The following is a 20,131-nucleotide window of genomic DNA, read 5'->3' on the forward strand; positions in this document are numbered from 1 at the left end:
CATCAGCCGAAGGACACGAAGCCAAATCTACTGTGCCAAAGGACAGTGCCAAAGACAATGACGCTGACTCTCCACAGGATGGTCACAAACTACGCATGCTGTTGAGAGACCAAGACAACTCCCAACTGCTGTAGCTCGATGTGCAACCAACCCCACTGGAACAAAGTGACTCGCCGCGGCTGTCTGGAGTACCACAACCTCGCCCAAAAAGATGACAAGAACTCAGCTATGAGACCCCCTCCTGCCAATGAGGCATTGCAGCAGGACGAGCCTCTCTCCGTGCTGTCACTATGTGACATCCCAGTCGAACAGTGTACTAAAAGAAAGGGATACCTGGATGGTTGGTTGAGGAGAAAAGCTCTCTCCAAAACCACTCTCCACGATCCCACTGCACTCGTGCCAGTGGACAACTCTCCCAAGCCCACAGCCTCCAGTGGCCAGTCTCAAGAGATGCACGGTCAGGATCTATGACACACGTCCTCCCACAGATGCCCACAACTCGGATACTCTGAAAACAGCACTCTACCATCTGTGGGGGCTCTACTGAAACTCGGTGTAAACGACCCTCACCTTGTAGCTCAAAAAACACGAAGGGTACAGTCTCTGAGCAAGCCGGAACAAAGATGAGAACCTCCAGTCGCGTGAAGGCCCCCATCCATTTGGGCGCTGCTGACTCGAGATGCATGAGCCACTCAACTAGTACTGCCTCTGTGATGTCCTGACACATGCTCTGCACCCCTCTCATACCCTGAAACTGGATGCTTTGAAGCTCCTCTGACAAGCCTGAGAGAACTGTAGCCAGTCACCTAAAGTGCGTGCTGGACGCTTTGCCATGGGACCCCAGGAAACATGAGGCCTACTACCAACCAAGTGGCCTCTCTGAGTGTTGACCATGGGGTTCGGTCTCAGGCGCTCCTCCGTGCAAGTAGGTTGGTGCTGCTCCAAGCCTCTCTGCAGCTGCTCCCAGGATCGAAGAAGAATCATAGCAAAACGGTCCTCTAGTCTCCTGCTCAGGCTAACTCTGCACATCTCTGTGAGAATCCATCTGGTGGAAGGTCTCCAAGGACCTCCAGCCTGAGGCACTCTAGCTCTAAGTCGCTGAAACAAAAACTTCTTCTAGGGCTCCTCCCCTGGAAGCAGTTCTCTGACAACAAACTTCCCAAGTAGGGCTCTGCTCTACTGCGCTGGGTCTATGATCCCAACCCTCCCTAAGAACAAGGAAGAGTGATGACCTGCCAGGCCACTTTGGCCTTGGCTATCTGAGTGCTGTGCCTTGACCAAAGGAAGTTCCTAATCAGCCTCTCTACCTGGCTAATGCAGGAAAAGATCCAACAAAAAGTGATGTACCACATAGTAGCCAACAACACCTGGTTGGCCACTACAACTCTGCCAGCCAGAGAAAGTCATGCAGAGCTCCAATGTAACAGCTTCCTCCTAATGGACAGGAGGAGGGGAGCAATCTGCTGCTCAGGAGACAAGTCCAAACCAACTTGACAGCCCAAGTATCGAATTGCAGTCCCTGGGAGATTCCATTTGAAACCCTCACCTAGCAACCAATCAGGCATAGGAGCACTACCAACCCAGAAAGCCATCATCTTTCTCCAATTGATCTGTACGCCTGATGCACAACAAAAGGTCTCAAGAGCATGCTCACAACTGTGAAGGTTGGCCTCCTGGCCCTCCAAGTACAAGGCTAAGTCGTCTGCAAACTTAGCATCCAGTAGCTTATCGCCCCGAATAGGGAGCACTAAGCCACGTAGGCGAACCTGCTGTGAAACCAAAAACTAATAAATTTATCTAAAAACATAGGGAGCGAGACTTGCAAAAGGAGAGAGAGAGAGAGAAAAAAAAGGGGGAAAAGGAAAGAGATTTTTTGGAGAGTGGGGTGGAGCTTATCGCCCCGAATAGGGAGCACTAAGCCACGTAGGCGAACCTGCTGTGAAACCAAAAACTAATAAATTTATCTAAAAACATAGGGAGCGAGACTTGCAAAAGGAGAGAGAGAGAGAGAAAAAAAAGGGGGAAAAGGAAAGAGATTTTTTGGAGAGTGGGGGGTGGGGTGGTATTAGACACCAATTTTTGACACCAAACGCGTTTCGCTTCAACAAAGCTCTCTATCACGACTCCACTCTTGAGGCGTAAGCTATGTGGTAGGCTGGAGTGTAGGCCGGCCCTCTTGTATCACAATCATGTTGCTAGCTGAGGACAACTCAAAACAAAGTGCTGGGCCCATGAGGGTGGACCAAGCAGCAGCACCCCAAGTGTATTGCCTAGCTGACGACAAGGCTGGCATTAGGCGTAAAATTTGAAGCCATACCTCTTGCACCATGGGGCAATCCCATAGACAATGCCTCTGTGACTCAAGTGGGTGGCCACAGGTGGCACAGCCAGCCGGGTGACCACAATGGACCAACCAACTCCCAACTGCGGTAGCTCTATGGGGTGACTAGCCACTAGAACATGGTGAGTCTCCTTAGTTGTCTGCTGTCCCACAAGCGCTTCCAAAAGTCTGTCGGGAACTCAACTGTGAGACCCTCTTCCTACTAGTGACCTGCTACAGCAAGTCTCCGAGTAGCCAGTATGCAATGCCCTAGTCGAGCTGTGTACTGAAAGAAGGAGATCCCTAGGTGATCAGTTGAAGCAAAAGGGTCTCACAAAAACCACTCTCCAGGGTCCCACTGTACTCACGCCAAAGGAAAACTCTCCCAAGCCCTATGTTACAAGATTGGACACTACAAGCGAGAAATCAATAGCAACACACGAACAAAAACTGCAAAATCATTGAAATTTACGGGAGAGAGAGAGAGAGAGAGAGAGAGAGAGAGAGAGAGAGAGAGAGAGAGAGAGAGAGAGAGAGAGAGAGAGAGAGTGTCTTCGGGGACAGAGTGTCTCCAAAAAGTCCCAGTCAACTCTATTGTAGGCCTTCTCAAAATCGAGAAAAAGTATCACCACATCCTCACCCTGCATCCGGAGGCATCACGCTGAACTTGGCAAGAGGCCAAAGTGTCTGCACCAGATCAGCCACCCCTAAGTCCCCTCTGTGGTGTGAGAACTGAGTAGCCAGAATCTGGAGCTAGTCAAGAACTGTGTGCTGGGTCCACTATGTGGAATCCCTACCGCACAGCGGAAAGGAGAAACCCACCGATGTGTCCAAAGCCTCAATGCCTCTAGCTGCAAGAAAGAGGACGTGGACTCGAAAGAAAGCCTCCTCCACGTCGGGAGAAGAGTCACCCAGGAACCGTGTGAAGCTGTAGTCGAAGAAGTCCCAGCATCTGCGAATGTCAAAGCTAGTCGAACCTCGAGGGACTGCTACAAAAGGAGAAGTCTACACCAAAAAAGGCGGCCTCAGGTGGGGCTGTCCACACGGCTCTAGCGAAAGCACTACCAAGAGATCGCCTCGCGGCAGATGTGTGTCCAGTCCCCTGCAGCTGAGGAACGGAGGAGGGGTCGGGAGATGAGGCTGTGGGCCCCACCAGGGAGAGAGGAGAGACGGAAGGAGGAGGTGGAGGTGGGGGAGGGGAGGAGGCGGGGGAGGTGGAGCAGTAGCGTCTGAGGGAGGAGGAGGTGGAGGTGGAGCAACGAAGTGGACGGGGCCTCCTCAGCCAGGTCATGCTGAAGGGGGTCAAAACGGTTCCCAGTTAAAACGGTGCTGCTGTGCTGAAGAAGGTCGGCCACCAAGGGGAGCAGTGGGGCGAGCCCACCCCTATCGACGGCGGCCAGGCACTTGTTGCCAACCGTCAGTTGTCTGATCACTGGTCTCAGTCCAAGTACCAGCCTGTGCGTCCTATGTATCTGGCTGCTGGGCATGCTCAACCTTGGGAGGCTGCGCCTACGCTGTGGGTCGAGGTCTCTTGCGAGGACAAGCCTTAGCCAAATGGCCCATTTTTCTGCAAATGAAACACTAATTCGGAAGGCTCGAATACTCCACGCTCTGATGGAACCAGTCTCCACTCACCCCAGGTAGTAGGATGACCTTCGAGAGAGTGTGGATGTCCTGAACCAGAGCACGTACTGTGGGGATGCCGGCCGCCTTGGCAGCTACAAAGGCAGTCATGCGAGGTGTCTCCAGGACAATCCCAATCGCTCAACCTTTCCTAGAAAGGAGCGGAAGGTACTCCCTCCTCAGGCAGGGGAAGCAGACTGAGATTGGCAGGTTTGCCTCCTCGACAAGAACGTTGGTAGCTGGGTCGAAACCGTGGCGCCACTGTTGAAAGTGTACTCGAACTGCTCGGATGGCTAAGGGGATCATTGCAATGACCTTAAACGCCATCTTTGGAGTCTCAAACTCTTTCTGGTAGTATCCACGTCCGAGAAGCTGAACATCGAGAATCTTGCCCACCTCTACGAGAAGGAGCAATGTCTCTCTTTTTCTCTCTCTATCTCTACCCTTCCACATCGCCTACTTGACATCATCATCATCACCCTTACACATGAATGCATTACACTCACCTCCCAGCTTAGTTTATTTTGGTAGCACTTTTGTATCTCGTCCTTCTTTGGGGTAGAGCACACTCATGGACATTGATTTGTCTCATAGGCCAACTTTGGCCTCTAGATGACATTAATAAAGCTATGTGTGTGTGTGTGTGCCCGCACGCGTGCTTGCTAACTAATAGAGATCCACAACGAGAATGTAGGCACAATCTTCAATTCATAACTTTTCTTATAGACAGCCATTGTCACTCTTGCAACCATGATAACAAACATACTTACATAAATGTAATTCTAGGTATGCCTTCGCGTAGTGTGCAATAGATCCACGTCCAAGAAAGCTTCTCTGGCATGCATGGATCTCCAAAGGAGCCACTGATCCCGTAATAGTCCCTTATATCCCGGATTGTGCGTGCTGCAAAACCCAGCCATCATTTTCTGACCCATCAATTTGGAATTTTTTGCCCAGAAATATTTCTAGTAAAATTTAGAGAAAAATAAGTAAAAGCAAAATCCATACAAAGTAGCATTTCAAAAACCTTTCCATAATACACATGAATTGAAAAACAAAAAAGCATGGCTTTATTTCATCATAGTGCATCATTGCAAAAAACTACTATCAAAACTTCAAGACGCATAACCTAGGACTCACTTCTAGCTAGATAAAAGTTTAAATAGAATGAATTTTCAGAGGAGTGTTAAATATTGGGTATTAAATGAGGGCACATACTGTATTCGTCCTTCTATAGTCTCTCTCTCTCTCTCTCTCTCTTCTCTCTCTCTCTCTCTCTCACACACACACACACACACACACTTTTTTTTTTGTAAATCGATTGATTAATTTACTAGTGGGAAACCTCGAAGCGAGGAAAACCCACTGAAAAGATCATATACAAGGGGAAGAGCACAGAACTCCTCATCTGTAGAGCGTAGCTAAAAACATTCATATGAAAGCTGATGCATCTCTAAGGTGATATCACCAACATCCAAAGCAAACCGTAACGATTGCCTAAGAGAAAGCCTGAAGAGAGGGAATGGGTCCGCATGAGTACGATGGAACATGTAAGCATTACGCTGACTCCACACGGTCCAGAAAGCCAAGTATCTGACCCACATGAAGAAGACCGCAAAACACTGTAACGTCGGTGAGAAAATGCCAAATGCCCAGAACCTTTTGTGAAAGACAACGCCAGGAAAATGGAGCCGCATACACGTTGATACATGGCGAAGGAAGTCTCTAGTAACGCAGCAATCCCACAACAAGTGACAAATATCCTCTTCTGTAGTCGAGCAACGAACTCAAGAAGAAGGACGAATATGACGTGCCCGAAGAAAAGTGCCAATGGGAAGCACTCCAAGCAAACAGCGCCAAAGAAACAGACACTCCTTCAAAGGCAAATGGCTTTTCCACAAGGCAGAGAGGAGCCTCCTCCACCAGAGGTCAGATTTGTGCATGCACCAAATGGCATTACAATGACCATAAAGCCATGCTCGTGGTAGAAGAATAGCATAAATTCGACCTGCAGAAATAGCTCGAAAAGGCGTTTCCCGAAAGGGCCAATCAAACATGGGATCACCATCAGGCAAAGGTGAAACAGGCAAAAAGTCGAGCAACATGCTTTGAAGCTCTCTCCAAAACTGACAGTAATGCATGCCCAACCCAAAACGACGAGCAGCAAAGGAAAACTCAAAAGTATATCTAGCCTCATCGACCACATCCTCAACCACACAAATGCGACGACCAGAGAGAAAGTAAGCCTAACGAGGTAAGCGGTCGACCAACGTAAGAGAGAATGCCCGGCTCCAATGGAGACTTTCCAATCAGATCGAATCACCTTCCTGCCGAGGATTCCACGATAAATGCATCGCAACCTCTTTCCAAGCAGATACTAAAGAGGAAGCAAGTGGACATCTTGGAATGTGCCCTTCCATCTTGCCAAAAACCACCTCCCAGAGAGAGGGTTGCCAATGGCCAAAAGCAGAAGTAACAATGTGTTGACCGAGGAATGCAAACATCAAAGTCCAAGGCTGAATTTGTTGCACAAGAGTGGGCAACAACATAGCTTTCCGCGCAAACACATGCCTGCGCAAATCCAAGATATTAAGTCCACCAAGACGTTTAGGAGTGCAAAGCTTCTCCATCGACATCAAGCGTAAGCCTTTTTTCGTAGCATGAGTCCGCCACAAATGGGACATAATGTCCGACATAAGAGAATTAAGACATTAGCGAGGCCAATGCATCAATGGCAAAAATAACTGAACATATGCCAACAAGATACTCTGAACAATTCGCAAACGAACATGCAAGGGACAAGTAGAAAGCTTCCAGTAATGCAATTTGATATTCAAGCGTTGCATGACCCAATTGACTTTCTGAGAGTGAGTAACATTCCATCCAATTGGATAACCCAAATGCCTAGTGATCACATTTGAAGACACAATCTCACCTGGCCACAACAGACTATGCCAATCACAAGAACGGAGAGGCAGAAGCTTCGATTTACAAAAGTCGTAATGCCAAATAGTTCCAAGGCTTCCATAATCACCTTGACATCCACCTGCTGATTACGAGGCATAAACAACGAATCATCAACGTAAGCCTGGCCAACGAATGTACGACCCGAAGGTAACCGCAGACCATGCAGACTCTGAACAGAGGTCAAGTGATCAAGATAAGTCAACAACGGGTGAGTAGCAACAGCATACAACAGAGCACTAAGGGGGCAGTCCTGCCTGACCGAACAACCAAGAGGCCAAGATTCAGTTAATTCACCTTCCAATATCCCTGAAGATGTGCTACATGCATACAAAAAATAAACCACATTGGCGAATTTAGGACCAAACCCTAAATACGTCATGGTGGCGGCAATGAAGTCCCACTGTACAGTGTCAAAGGCCTTTTCAATGTCAACTTGCATAACCAACACATCTTGTTGCGTGTACTTAGCGTACTCCATGCCAATCAAAACATTAGCCAGATTATCCATAATCTGACGACGTGGAATGAAATCATATTGAGATTGATGGAGTCCTGCAAAAAGATGGTCCTTAATGCGGTGCACCAGCATCTTAGCCAATATCTTATAAACCACCGACATCAAAGTAATCGGACGCCAATGAGAGAAACGCTCACAAAGCGCTTGCTTAGGCTGCAATTTAAGTAAACCTTCTCTTTTTTTTCCGAGAAAAAGATCCTTCTATTAGTTAATGAAAACTGCCCATAGGGCTACAACCACCTCCGCAAGAGAGGGCTACAACAAGCATGATGGGGAGACTCTCCCAATGAAAAAACAGCATATATACAATGAGGCTAAATCAAGAGATGGGAGGAGGGAAGAGCCACACAGGTGGACAGTAGTGCCATCTGAGCACCCCCTGGACTATGGTGTAGAAAGGCCCAGGGCGCCACAGTCGAAGGAAAGCCTCACGGCGCTCCCGCATGCGGTTGGAGCTGCCTTGTAGTCCTTCAAGCTGTCCTCTGAGAGTATGGATCAGCTCTAGCCAAAAGTCACGAACAGTCTCTGCTGGTGGCACAGGGCGAGCCTCAAAGATGCGGAAATAGCGGGCCTGCCAAATGAACCAAAGTGTCAGGCCACTGATGAGCTCCCAACACTCCTCTCTCTCACTGCACCACTCCTGTGGAGTAAGCTCTGTAGCAGGCTGGAGTGTAGGTCGCCCCCCCTGCATCACTATCATCCTGCTGGTGGAAGATAGCTCAAACTGAAGTGCCGGGCCCGCGAGGGTGGACCAAGCCGCTACCCCCCAAGTGTACCGTCGAGCCGTGGAGAGAGAAGATATCAGCCAAAGAACTCGTAGCCACACCTGCTCGGCGAGGGACAGTCCCAAAGACAGTGACGCTGACTCTCCACCAAATGGTCACAAGCTGCACATGTGGCCGAGAGACCACTATCCACTAGCCAGCTCCCTACTGCTGTGGCTCTATGTGCGACCAGACACTGAAACAAGGTGACTCGCCTCGGCTGTCTGGAGCCCCACAACCTCTCCCAAAAGTTTGCCAAGAACTCGACTGTGAGACCCTCCTCCTGCCAATGACGTGCTGCAGCGGGGAGGGCCTCTCTCTCTGCTGCTAGTATATGACGTCCCAGTCGAACAGTGTACTGAAAGCACGGGACTCCTCGGTGGTCTGCAGAAGAGAAGGGGTCCCTCCATAGCTACTCACCAGGATCCCACTGTACTAGTGCCAACGGACAACACTCCCAAGCCCATAGCCTCCAGTGTCCTATCTCAAGAACTGCTGGGTCAGGGTCTATGACGCAGGTCCGCCCACAGATGCCCACTACTCGGATCCTCTGAAAACAGCACTCTGCTACCTGCGGGGCCTCTACTGCAACTCGCTGTAGTCGTCCCCCACCCTGAAGCTCGAAGAACAGGGCTGAGACAGACTCTGAGCAGGCCCTGACTGAAATGAGAACCTCCAGTCGTGTGAAGGCTCCCATCCACCGGGGTGCTACTGGCTTGAGAGGCGTGAGCCACTCAGTTGGAACTGACTCTGAGATGTCCTGACACATACTCTGCACCCCTCTCATGCCCTGTAGCTAGAAACCCTGCACCTCCTCTGACAAACCTATGAACTCTATCCAGTCACCTAGAGAGCGCGCTGGACCTGCTGCCATAGGACCCCAAGAAACATGAGGCCGACTACCAACCAAGTGGCCTCTCTGAGTGCTAGCCATGGGGTTCCAGACGAGGGGTTGCCGTAGGCGCTCCTCCGTGCACGTCGGCTGTCTCTGCTCTAGGCCACGCCGTAAGAGCTACCAAGATCGAAGCAAACTCACAACGAAGCGGTCCTCCAGTCTCCTGCTCAAACCAACTCGGCGTAACTCTGTAAAGATCCATCTGGTCGAAGGTTTCCAAGGGCCTCCTGACTGAGGCACCCTGGGACGGAGCTGCTGCAGCAAGAACTCCTTCCAGGGCTCCTCTCCTGGAAGAAGTCCTCTGACTACAAACTTCCCAAGAAGGGCTCTGCTCTGCTGTGCTGGATCAATGATCCCAAGCCCTCCCTGAGAACAAGGAAGTGTGATGACCGACCAAGCCACCTTGGCTCAGGCAATTTGAGTGTCACGACCTGACCAAAGGAAGTTCCTGATCAGCCTCTCTACCTGGCTAGTACAAGAACTCGAGAAGATCCAGCAAGAAGTGATGTACCACATAGTCGGCAAAAACACCTGGTTGGAAACTACTACTCTACCAGCCAGTGAAAGTCGTGCTGAGCTCCAATGTAACAGCTTTCTCCTGATGGACAGGAGAAGAGGAGCAACCTGCTGCTCGGGGGACAAGTCCAAACCAACCTGACAACCCAAGTACCGAACTGCAGTCCCTAGGGGAATCCACCTGAAACCCTCTCCTGGCATCCAATCTGGCACAGGAGCACTGCCAACCGAGAAAGCCACTGTCTTTCTATAGTTAATAAGTGCGCCCGATGCACAACAGAAGGTCTCCAAAGCCTGCTCACATCTGTGCAGATTGGCCTCCTGGCCCTCTAAGTACAAGGCTGAGTCATCGGCAAACTCAACGTCCAATAGCTCATCTCCCCGAATAGGGAGTGCTAAGCCCCTCAGACCAACCTGTTGTGACACCAAAAATCTGCTCATCGCCTCCGCATAGAACAGAAAGAGAAAGGGGGCAAGAGGACAACCCTGTCTGACGGAGCGTGTGAGCATAAAGCGCTCACCTCTACCTCTTGCCAAAAGCACCTGACTGTGAGCCTGTCTGTACAAAGTTGACACCCCTCTGATTCAAGCATCTGAGAAGCCCATCCTGCGTAGAGTGCCCTCTAGAAAGTCCCAGTCAACTCTGTCGTATGCCTTCTCAAAATCGAGAAGAAGAATCACAAGGTCCTCCCCACGGAGCCGTGCCAGGGCAGAAGCCTCCCAGAAAGTGAAGATGTTTTCAAGGATACTGCGTTCCTTGACAAAACCTGTCTGAGTCCCATGTATAAGGCTCTCCAAAAGTGGCTGAATCCTTAAACTCAGAGCCTTGGCAAGAATTTTGTAGGCTGAGTTGAGGATGGTGATGGGGCGCCACTGTCGAATCTCATCCAAGGAGCCACCCTCCTTTGGAATGAGGTAAATCAGGCCCTCACTCATGCTATCAGGAATCACTCCTGTGTGAAAAATGTACTGAAAGGCATTACAAAGATCTGGGCTAAGCAAGTCCCAGTACTCCAAGAAAAAGCTGGGAGTCAGCCCATCCTCACCTGGACAGCTACCACGAGGGAGGGCCCTAAGAGCCGTGTGTAGCTCCTCAAGCTGAAGTGGCATCTCTAGCCTCTGGCGCATCTCCTCAGTCACAAGACAAGGCATCTATGCCCAAACCTGCTCCCTGCATGCATCCTGCCGCTCTGACTGGGACTCAGCCGACAGTAACTCACGGTAAAAGTCAGTAGCAACTGCATGCATACCCTCGGGCTCACAAACAACTGACCCATCGGGTCTCCTCAACTGATTGACCTTGGCATGCGAGTGCCGAGGTCCCACTGTCTCAAAAAAAGCACTTGTCACTCTGTCACCCACCTCAGTCCACTGAGATACCTGTCGGTGAAAGGAAAACTCATGATGCCTCTCCTCTGTGCTAGCAAGCTCCTGTCGAGCCTGCTGTAACTGCTCCTCCAACCATGGACTGTCTGGATGCTGCTCCTGCATCCTCTGTAGTGAAGCAATGCCTCGTCTGAGACGCTGCTCCTCCTCTCTCGCTGCAGCCCGGCGAGCCAAAGACTCTTGGAGAAAAAAGTGGCTAAGCTGAGCTAGGCCTAAGTCCACTCTGTCTGCAGGTAGAACCTGGTTGTCCATGCCCTCTGTCCAGAGATCCTCTACCCTCTCTCTGAGTGCTGAGTCCAACAAGACCCGCTCTGGGATGCGAAGCATCGTGCTCCCACTCCTCTACCTGTCTGCCACTGTGAGGATCACTGGTGCATGGTCCGAGAAGGATGTCCCCGCCAGGATGCCCACTGATCCCCCTAAGTCACTGAAGTGGTCACTAGTGTAGAAGCGATCTATCCGCGATAGATTCACTCCTCCCACTCTACGGTCCGATCTAGAGAAGGCAAGACTGGCTGGAGGCCTCACAAAGCCAGAGTGCTGCCATGTATCCGAGACCCTCAAAGTCATACACAACCTCTCCCAAGCTGCTAACTCGACTCCATGCACAGTAGCATGGCTGTCTCCAATCCTGTCAGAAGGGTCCTCCAACATGTTGAAGTCGCCTCCTACATACCAATGGTCAGCCTGCGGCAAAGACTCAACAATCTGTGACCAAAACTCTGCACGAGCACTCGCCACATTGGGCGCATAGATGTTCAGGAAGCCCACAAGGCCACCCTGAACCTGCATAGTAATCCACTAAGCCTTGCCTGGCACAATAATCCCTCTGCCCACAATGGCCTGCTGCAATGAATCCGCAATAGTCATACATACCCCACCCTGGATGCCTCTAGGTCCAAAAGCAGCTGACCAAAGGTATCATATCGTCCACGCAAAATCTGACCACATCGCCGAATGCGGCTCTCACACAGATAGTGCCCCTGAAGCATAAGGAGATCAATCTCTCCTCCCACAAGGCAACGCTGAAGCTGCTGACGCAATCGGCCCCGCTGTCGCTGAAACTGGGGCCCACCTAGTCCCTGCACGTTCCACGAGACGATCCTCATGGAGAGTGAGAGAGAACAGATGCTGCCACAGCAGCAAGACGGGCTATCTTCGAGGCTGGCTTGGATGGGGAGTAATCCGCATCCAAGCGTCCTCTAGATAGGCGAGACTGCAGTGAGTGCCTAGCCCAAGCCCAAGTAGAGCGAGCCGTGCGTAAAGCAACCTCCTCTGTCCAGGAGTCCTCATGAATGTATACATAGCAAGGCAAACACTGCGTATCAGAAAAGAAGTACACCACAATGTGCCTACATCCTGCTGAGTCTGGGGGTGTCACCGCAAACTTGGCCAGTGGCCACAAAGTCTGCAGCAAATCTGTAACTCCAAGTTCTCTCATGTGATGAGAGAACTCGAGAACCTGTGTATGCAACCATCCCAACATTGAGTCGAGGGACCACTCTGTCTCGGCCCTACCACAGAGGGGGAAGGAGAAACCAACTGCTGAGTCCAAGGCCTCTGTCCCCCTAGCGGCGAGGAACAAAGCATGGACCCTGAAGCAGGCTGCCTCGTGGTCTGCTGCGGAATCGCCGGGGCAGCGAGTGAACCCGTAGTCGAAGAAGTCCCAGCGACGTCGGAGGTCAATGCTCGTCAGACCACGAGGGATAGCTGCAAGGGAAGATGTCTGAATCTGCAGAGAGGGCCGCAAGAAGGGCTGACCCTCTCTCGCTAGGCGACTCGTGGCAAAGGCGCTGCCAAGAGATCTCCTAGCCGCCGGCGAGGGACCAGTCTCCTGAGTCGACTCTGGAACTGGAGCAGGAGGGGGGGGAGAAGGAGCTGGGGGGAGCGGAGGAGAAGAGGAGCGGGGTGGGGCGACAGAGGTAGAGGGGCGAGGTGGAGAGGCGACGGGAGCAGAGGGCGGGGGGGAGTATGAGGAGGAGGAGGGGAACTCTGAAGGGGGAGCGGCTGTCGAGGGTGAAGCGGAGGTGGAGGCTGGCGTAGGGGACTCCTCCTGCTCAAGAGGACCAAAGCGGTTCCCCGTGGGAACCCACTGTTGCTCACTAGGCACCTGAGTGCCAGGCTGTCGCTGTGGCCCCTGGCGTCGACGGCCACAGGCCTGCTGCCACCCCTCCTCCGCTGGAGCCCCAGGCTCGGAGGGTGGCTCTGAATCTGTGCGCTGTGCCGCTGACTGTGGCTGCGGCCTAGCCTTGGCAGGCTGGGGCTGAGGCTGAGGTGCAGGTCGTGGCCTCCTCCGTGGACAGGCCTTCGCTAGGTGGCCCATCTGTCAGCAAATGAAGCATTGGTTCGGGAGGCCCGAGTACTCCACACTCTGTCTAAACCAACCCCCACTCACCCGAGGCAGAAGGACGACCTTCGGGAGCGTGTGAGTATCTCTGACCAAAACTCGAACTGAGGGGATGCCAGCCGCCTTGGCAGCTACTGATGCTGCCGTACGAGGTGTCTCCAGGACAGTCCCGATGGCGGAGCCAATCCTGGAAAGAAGTGGTAGGTACTCCCTCCGTAAACCCGAAAAGCAGACTGAGATGGGGATGTCTGCCTCCTCTACTAGAACATCCGAAGTCGGGTCAAAACCATGTCGCCACTGTCGAAAGTGGACGCGTGATTCTCGGATGGCCAGTGGACTCATAGCTATGACCTTGGAAGCCATCTCGGAGGTCTCGAACTCGATCTGATAGTACCCCCGTCCGAGAATCTGGACATCCAAGATCTTGCCCACCTCTGCGAGAAGGCGGGCCTGGAGAAGGTCTCACAGCTCTCCTCTGCTAGGTCGGGTGCCGAGAATTTTGCAGATGACCGAAGTCGCCTGCAATCGCTCTACCTCAACGGCTAGGCTCCCTTGCTTTGTCGGCGAGAGAGCAAGTCGAATGGTGGGCTCACCGGGGTTGGGCGAGGGGGCTTCTGGCGAGTCCCTCTGTGGCGAAGCTGGAGCCTCCATCTGTGTCTACTGCTGTGTCGTAAGAAGAGGTCGACGGGCGGACGTTGCAATCAAGCGCAGGAGACACTGTCCCAAAAAAATGAAGCAATGTCCAGGAGGCCGAACTGCAGCGGTTGACGGGGAGAAACCGAGGCGGGGGGGGGGGGGGGGGGGGGGGGGGCAGCGGGTTGGGGGTGACGGGGGGGGCGGAAGAGGCAGCAGGAGGAGGGGGTGACGGGGGGGGCGGAAGAGGCTAAAAGGTAGCGCGGGTAGGCAGCGGGCGGGCTGGAGGCAGCGCGGGCAGGCAGCGGGCGACGGGCTGGCAGGGGGCGGTGCAGGTTGACAGGCAGCGCGGGCAGCGGGGCAGAGGGAAGAGGCAGCGGGCTGAGGTGGGGTGGGGGGGGTGCTATGGCGTGCGCAGGAGAAGCAGCAGTAGCGAGCTCGCGTGCTCACATGGGCAAATTATGTCTAAGTAAACCTTCTTTCCAAGATATCGGCAAATCTTGTTTCTCCCATGCCGCATTAATCATGTAAAGCAGTGGATGCTCAAGAGCCTCCCCGAAGGAGAGGAAAAATTCCACAGTAAGCCCATCCCAGCCGGGAGACCGCCAGCGGCCCAAAGCAAGCAACGCACTATGCAATTCTGAAGCAGTGAAGGGATCCTCAAGAGCACATGCATCTTGCGGGGATATAATCGGAGTAACAAAATAAAGCATCAATTGACGCGCATGGCAAGCAGCCAAAGATGTCTGAGGAGCAGCAAACGCCTGTCGATAATGCAAAACCATGGCATCCGCAAGTTCCTGCTTTGAAGAAGTCCAAACACTCGAGGAAAGCATAACGCGCTTGATTGCACATGAGATTCTTGAATGATGTAAATGCTTAAAAAATTTCTTTGAAGCACAGCCTTTGTTCATGAAAGTCTGTTGACGAGCACGTGTCTGCCATTTAGCAAGCTTTCGCTTGTCATTACGCTGAATACACACAGAGGCTTCACATAGCTCCGACATCTTAGAATTAGACAGAGGCCGCAAATCAGCCAACTCTTGCAGTCGTTGACAAGCATGCTTCGCATCTTTGACTTCCCCTCGAGTGCACTACATGTAATGCTTGCCATAGTCACAAATAACACTTTGCACCCTCATAACAAAGCGATACCAAGCGGCATCAAGATCAAGATGCATATGAACCAGCAGAGGGGGAATAACCTCAGAGATCATTCCCCAAAAAACCTCATGTGTGAGATAAGCATTATTGACAAGTAGAAGACGTTTCCTGGGAAGAGCCCGATCACAACGAGTCTGCCCAAAACTCACATCTAGCAAAACAAGGTAATGATCCGATAACTGCAAGGTGTAATCAATGTTGACCTCACATACAAATTCCTCATATTGTTGCAAATTAAGCAAATACCATCTGTCCAACAGCGCTCGATAAGAAGAATGGGCAACATGCTGAAAAGTAAAACCAGATGCATTTGGATGCAAATGCCGCCATATATCAGTCATCTAAGTAACAGCAAAGAGATTATCCCATTCTTGCCTTTCCGCAAACAACATATGTGAATTGCCAGTGGTACTATCATCCATCTCAGGGGTATTATTAAAATCACCGCAAAGGAATGCACTCGAGGTCCATGAGTGAAAAGAGATGTCTCGCCATAGAGCAGCCCTTTGTCCAGATGAGGTATACGCATAAACACCTCCAAATTCATACACCTAACCGTTCAACAAGCATTGAATCACCATCCAACGGCCGTTCGGATCATTATACAAGAGAACTGGCTGAAGCTCATGCCGAACCAGCATCAATAAACCTGAGTAATCATGCAAACCAGCATATGCAATCCAGTAACCTGCGAAATAAGAACACTAACCAACAAAGTCATGCTGGTTGTGTTCTTGCAAAACCACGATATCTACCTTACATGTATGTACATAGTGCCAGGTCAATCGCCATTTGTCCAGGTTACATAACCCAGCACATTATATGAAATGCATTTAATGCGACTGTGCATTAAAATCATATTTACAACGGCACGAAACGAAAGAATCAAGTCGAGATGCCCATATGGACATCTCCATCCACCACATCCATGCCAAAACCCATCCGCTGAGTCAAAGCAGGAAACTTGTCCATAGAGACTACCTGAGAAGTGGAAGCCTCGCCCCAAAAGTACATCCTTATAAGAGTGCATCGCTTTTTCCCAAGAGTCAATCAACGTGCGATTGTCATTGCAGGGAAGCTGCTTAAATGATACATTCTTATTGGCATTAACCAGAGGAACATAATTACGGGATGAAGGTGGAGTACGAATTTTTACTGTCTTTTTAGGTATCGCCCACGAGCCAACATCAGTCGACGCAACATTTTTTCCTTTCCCTGCATTTACATTCCCAACATCCGCAGACGGTGGATTTTTGTTTTTCTCTTTATCTGCATTAGAAGCCACCTTCATTGTAGGGATTCCATTCGATTTAGCTTCACCAACAGATTTGCCTATAGGGGCAGGGGCAGAGGAAGGAACAGCCGAAAGAGGGGGCTGCAAAATAGGTTCAGGACATTCAGATTGCATGTGACCAAATTTACCGCATCGAAAACAGGAGTTAGCAAATTTGCCCCATTTAAGTTTAAAAGGGCGCTTGCCCACCCAAGGATCCTCTGAATCCACCATAATTACATCCGGGGTTTGCTTATCCGTATCCCACACAATGCAAAACCTGTTAGTGTTCGTGTCCAATTTCGGCGGGCAAATGACCTTGCCAAGTTGAGCAGCCAACAAAGTAAGAAAATGCCTCCACGTGCGGGGAAAATCAACAATTTCCACCCACATAGGACATTTGTGACGAAGAAGACTTTGATAGTTTTTCGTAAGTGCCCAAGGCAGAACATGAGTCATCTGCGTGCCAAAAAAGAGAGGAGACATCTCCAGCAAGAGGTTTCTAGCCTCAGTATATGCCAATAATACCTCATAGAAACCCCGAGCACCAAAATAAACGCCTCGGACAGCCTCGCAATTGAGTAGGAAATCAACCCACTATCCGACATCCTGCGCAACAGGCATTTTGCCAAGGAAAAACAAAATGACCGCATTCATGGCATATTGTGCTACCGGATCCATCAAGTCCTGTACTGGGATTCGCACCTCAAGGGCAGGTGCCTGACCATTCCAGACTTTTCGGGCCTCTTCGAAGTCTTCATACAGACAAGTTTTGATTTCAGAAGCACTCTCCGAAACACTCTCCATGGCTCTACGACGCTTGAAGACGCACGGGAACTCTGACTGCATCAACCGGACTATGACCAAGAACTAAAGCAAATATTGGTTTTTCCCCCTTTTTTTGGTAATTTGACACTTTATCTATTTACAGAGACCTCTGAGATATGTACATCTCCCGCAGAACTCATACATCTTCTAAAAAAAAACTTTGCCTGTAATACTGTAATTTAAACTTTGCATGTAATACTGTAATTTGTGCCTAATTGTAAACTGTCTAACACTGATACTGCAACAGTTCGAACTAAATTCTGACAGTAACGAGCAGATACAGGTAGGCCAAATCTGTAGAACACAATTAGATAGTAGGCTATCTCCACTTACTGTCTGCGCGCAGGATACAGATTCGTGCACAGAACCAGTTCGCTGCCAGGGTTACAATGGTGCAGCTTTGTTACTCGCGCTGCCGCCGACTACAACACGCACACTCACACTGTCACACCCACACACACGCGAACACACACAGGCCCTCACAGGCTAGGCAGAGTGGCGCGCGAGCAGGCTTTCGCGAAGTTCACACACACCTGCTTACGCACGCGCAGTGGGCTGGAGCAGCGCGCAGAAAGGCCTGCGACAAAGTGCAGAGATTTGCCTCGCGTAATTTCACTCACCCCGCGCACACACACACACACACCCTCTCTCTCTCGCTCACACACACACACACACTCATTTTTTGTAAAAAAAAAAAAGTTTCAATACAATGAATTTTGAGAGGTGTGTTGAATATTGAGTATTAAATGAGGGCACATATTGCATTCGTCCTTCTATAGTCTCTCTCTCTCTCTCTCTCTCTCTCTCTCTCTCTCTCTCTCTCTCTCTCTCTCTCTCTCTCTCTCTCTCACACACACACACACACACACACACACACACACTTAAATCAATTTGATTAATTTACTAGTGAGAAATCTCCAAGCGAGGAAAACCCATAGAAAGGATCATATACAAGGGGAAGAACACATAACTGCTTAGTTGTACAATGTAGCTAGAAACATTCATAGGAAAGTTGATGTATCTCTGCGGTGATATCACCAACTTCCAAGGCAAACCGCAACGATTGCCTAAGAGAACGCTTGAAGAGTGGGAATGGGTCTGCACGAGTTACGATGGAACATGTAAGCATTATGCTGACGCCACAGGGTCCAATAAGCCAAGTATCTGACCCACATGAAGAAAGCCGTGAAACACTGTAGTGTCGGTGAGAAAATGCCAAACACCGAGAACCTTTTGTGGAAGAAAATCTCTGGAAAACGGAGCCGCATACAAACTCTCTCTCTCTCTCTCTCTCTCTCTCTCTCTCTCTCTCTCTCTCTCTCTCTCTCTCTCTCTCTCTCTCTCTCTCACACACACACACACACACACACACACACACTTTTTTTTGTAAATCAGATTTGAATAACTTACAAGTGGAAAACCTCAAACCGAGAAAAACCCACGAAAAAGTATAGGTACAAAAAGCGGAGCTGTATGATGCTCCGAGGGCTAGAAATAGTCAAAGTAAATCCTGTATGCATCAAGAGTAATATCCCCAGTCTCATAAGCAAAATGCAGTGCTTGGCCAAGCGATAGTTTAAAATAGGGAAACGGGGCAACATCAATGCCTTGAAACATCAAGAGGTTGCAATGATGCCAGATGGCCCACAAAACCCAAAATCTGACCCAAGCAAAAAAGACTGCAAATTGAGACTGCAAAGACTGAAGTATTCCAAAAAGCCACAACCGTATGTGAAAAGAGGCGGAAGGGAAACGGAGCCGAAGAGCAGCCGACACGAATGAAGGATCTAGAGCAACGACGGTCCCACAATAAGTCGACAATCCAGATCCTTCATTCGACACCTATCAATGAAGGATCTGGAGCAACGACAGCCCCACAATAAGTGTGTCACAGTCTCCTCCGCTACACGACATTTGAAACAACAAGAAGGCGCAATATGCCGAGTATGCAAGGTGCTCCCGTAGGTAAAGTTCCCACCAAAGAGCGCCACAAGAAAATACATTCCTTCAAAGGGAGATGACTCTGCCAAATGGAAGACGTGTGCCTCCACCATAAGGATGACTTGGAGAGTGACCACAATTGATTACCATGACGCACAATCTACGCATCAGATTGGAGGAGAGTGTAGACACTACCAGTTGAAATGCATTCCGGGCTGACATCGTCAAGATTCCAATCCAAACAGCGGGAGTCTTCATTCAAAGGAGGAACAGGAGAGAGAACAACAAGCAAGCCGCGAATTTCTCGCCAAAGAGGAGAATAATGAGGTCCCAATCCAAAAAGAGACCTCGCAGCAGAGAACGAAAGAGCAAGACCAGTGTCATCTACTACCTGATGCACCTGGCATATCCCCTTTTGAGAAAAATAAAAATATGCTTCACGAGGAGAGCGTTGAACCAAAGTAAAAGAAAAATCCTTGCTCCAATGCAGGCTCTCGAATCGGAGGAAATTTCCAAGAGAAGATTGCCGGTCATTCCATTTCAAATGCACCGTGAAAACCTTCCAATCAACAATGAGAGAAGAAGTCAAGGGACATCCAGGAATGTGCCCTTCAAGCTTGCCAAAAACGACCTCCCAATAGGTTGGCTGCCAATGACCAAAGGACGGAGTGATGATATGCACACACAAATGTGATACCATAAGCAACCAAGGTTGTCGTTGTGCCACCAAAACCGGCAACAGGGTAGCTTTTTAAGCCAGAACATGAGTACGCAATTCCAAAATATTCAGCCCACCAAGGCGCTTGGGAGAACACAATTTGTCTATAGGTAAGAGCCGGAGACCCTTTGTGTGAGCTGAGGTGCACTAGAAATGCTCCACAATAGTAGAAATAAGGGAATGCAAGCATGACCAAGACCATGATAATAGAGGCAAGTAAAATTGCACATAAACCATAA

The 20,131-nt window shown here is 50.3% G+C and overlaps 1 protein-coding gene across 2 annotated transcripts in view; it reads right to left on the minus strand.

Annotated features, from left to right (window-relative positions):
* Positions 1-20,131, minus strand: part of LOC147449022 (putative LRR receptor-like serine/threonine-protein kinase MEE39) — a 151,993-nt gene that overhangs the window by 23,590 nt on the left and 108,272 nt on the right. For both annotated transcript variants that reach the window (XM_086521394.1, XM_086521393.1), the window contains exon 5: positions 4,714-4,846. In XM_086521394.1, the coding sequence (XP_086377520.1) occupies positions 4,714-4,846 (133 nt within the window). The remainder of the gene's footprint in view (positions 1-4,713; positions 4,847-20,131) is intronic.

The sequence above is a fragment of the Adiantum capillus-veneris genome, chromosome 10 (assembly GCF_014529385.1).
Source record: "Adiantum capillus-veneris isolate H3 chromosome 10, ASM1452938v2, whole genome shotgun sequence".
Lineage (NCBI taxonomy): Eukaryota > Viridiplantae > Streptophyta > Polypodiopsida > Polypodiales > Pteridaceae > Adiantum > Adiantum capillus-veneris.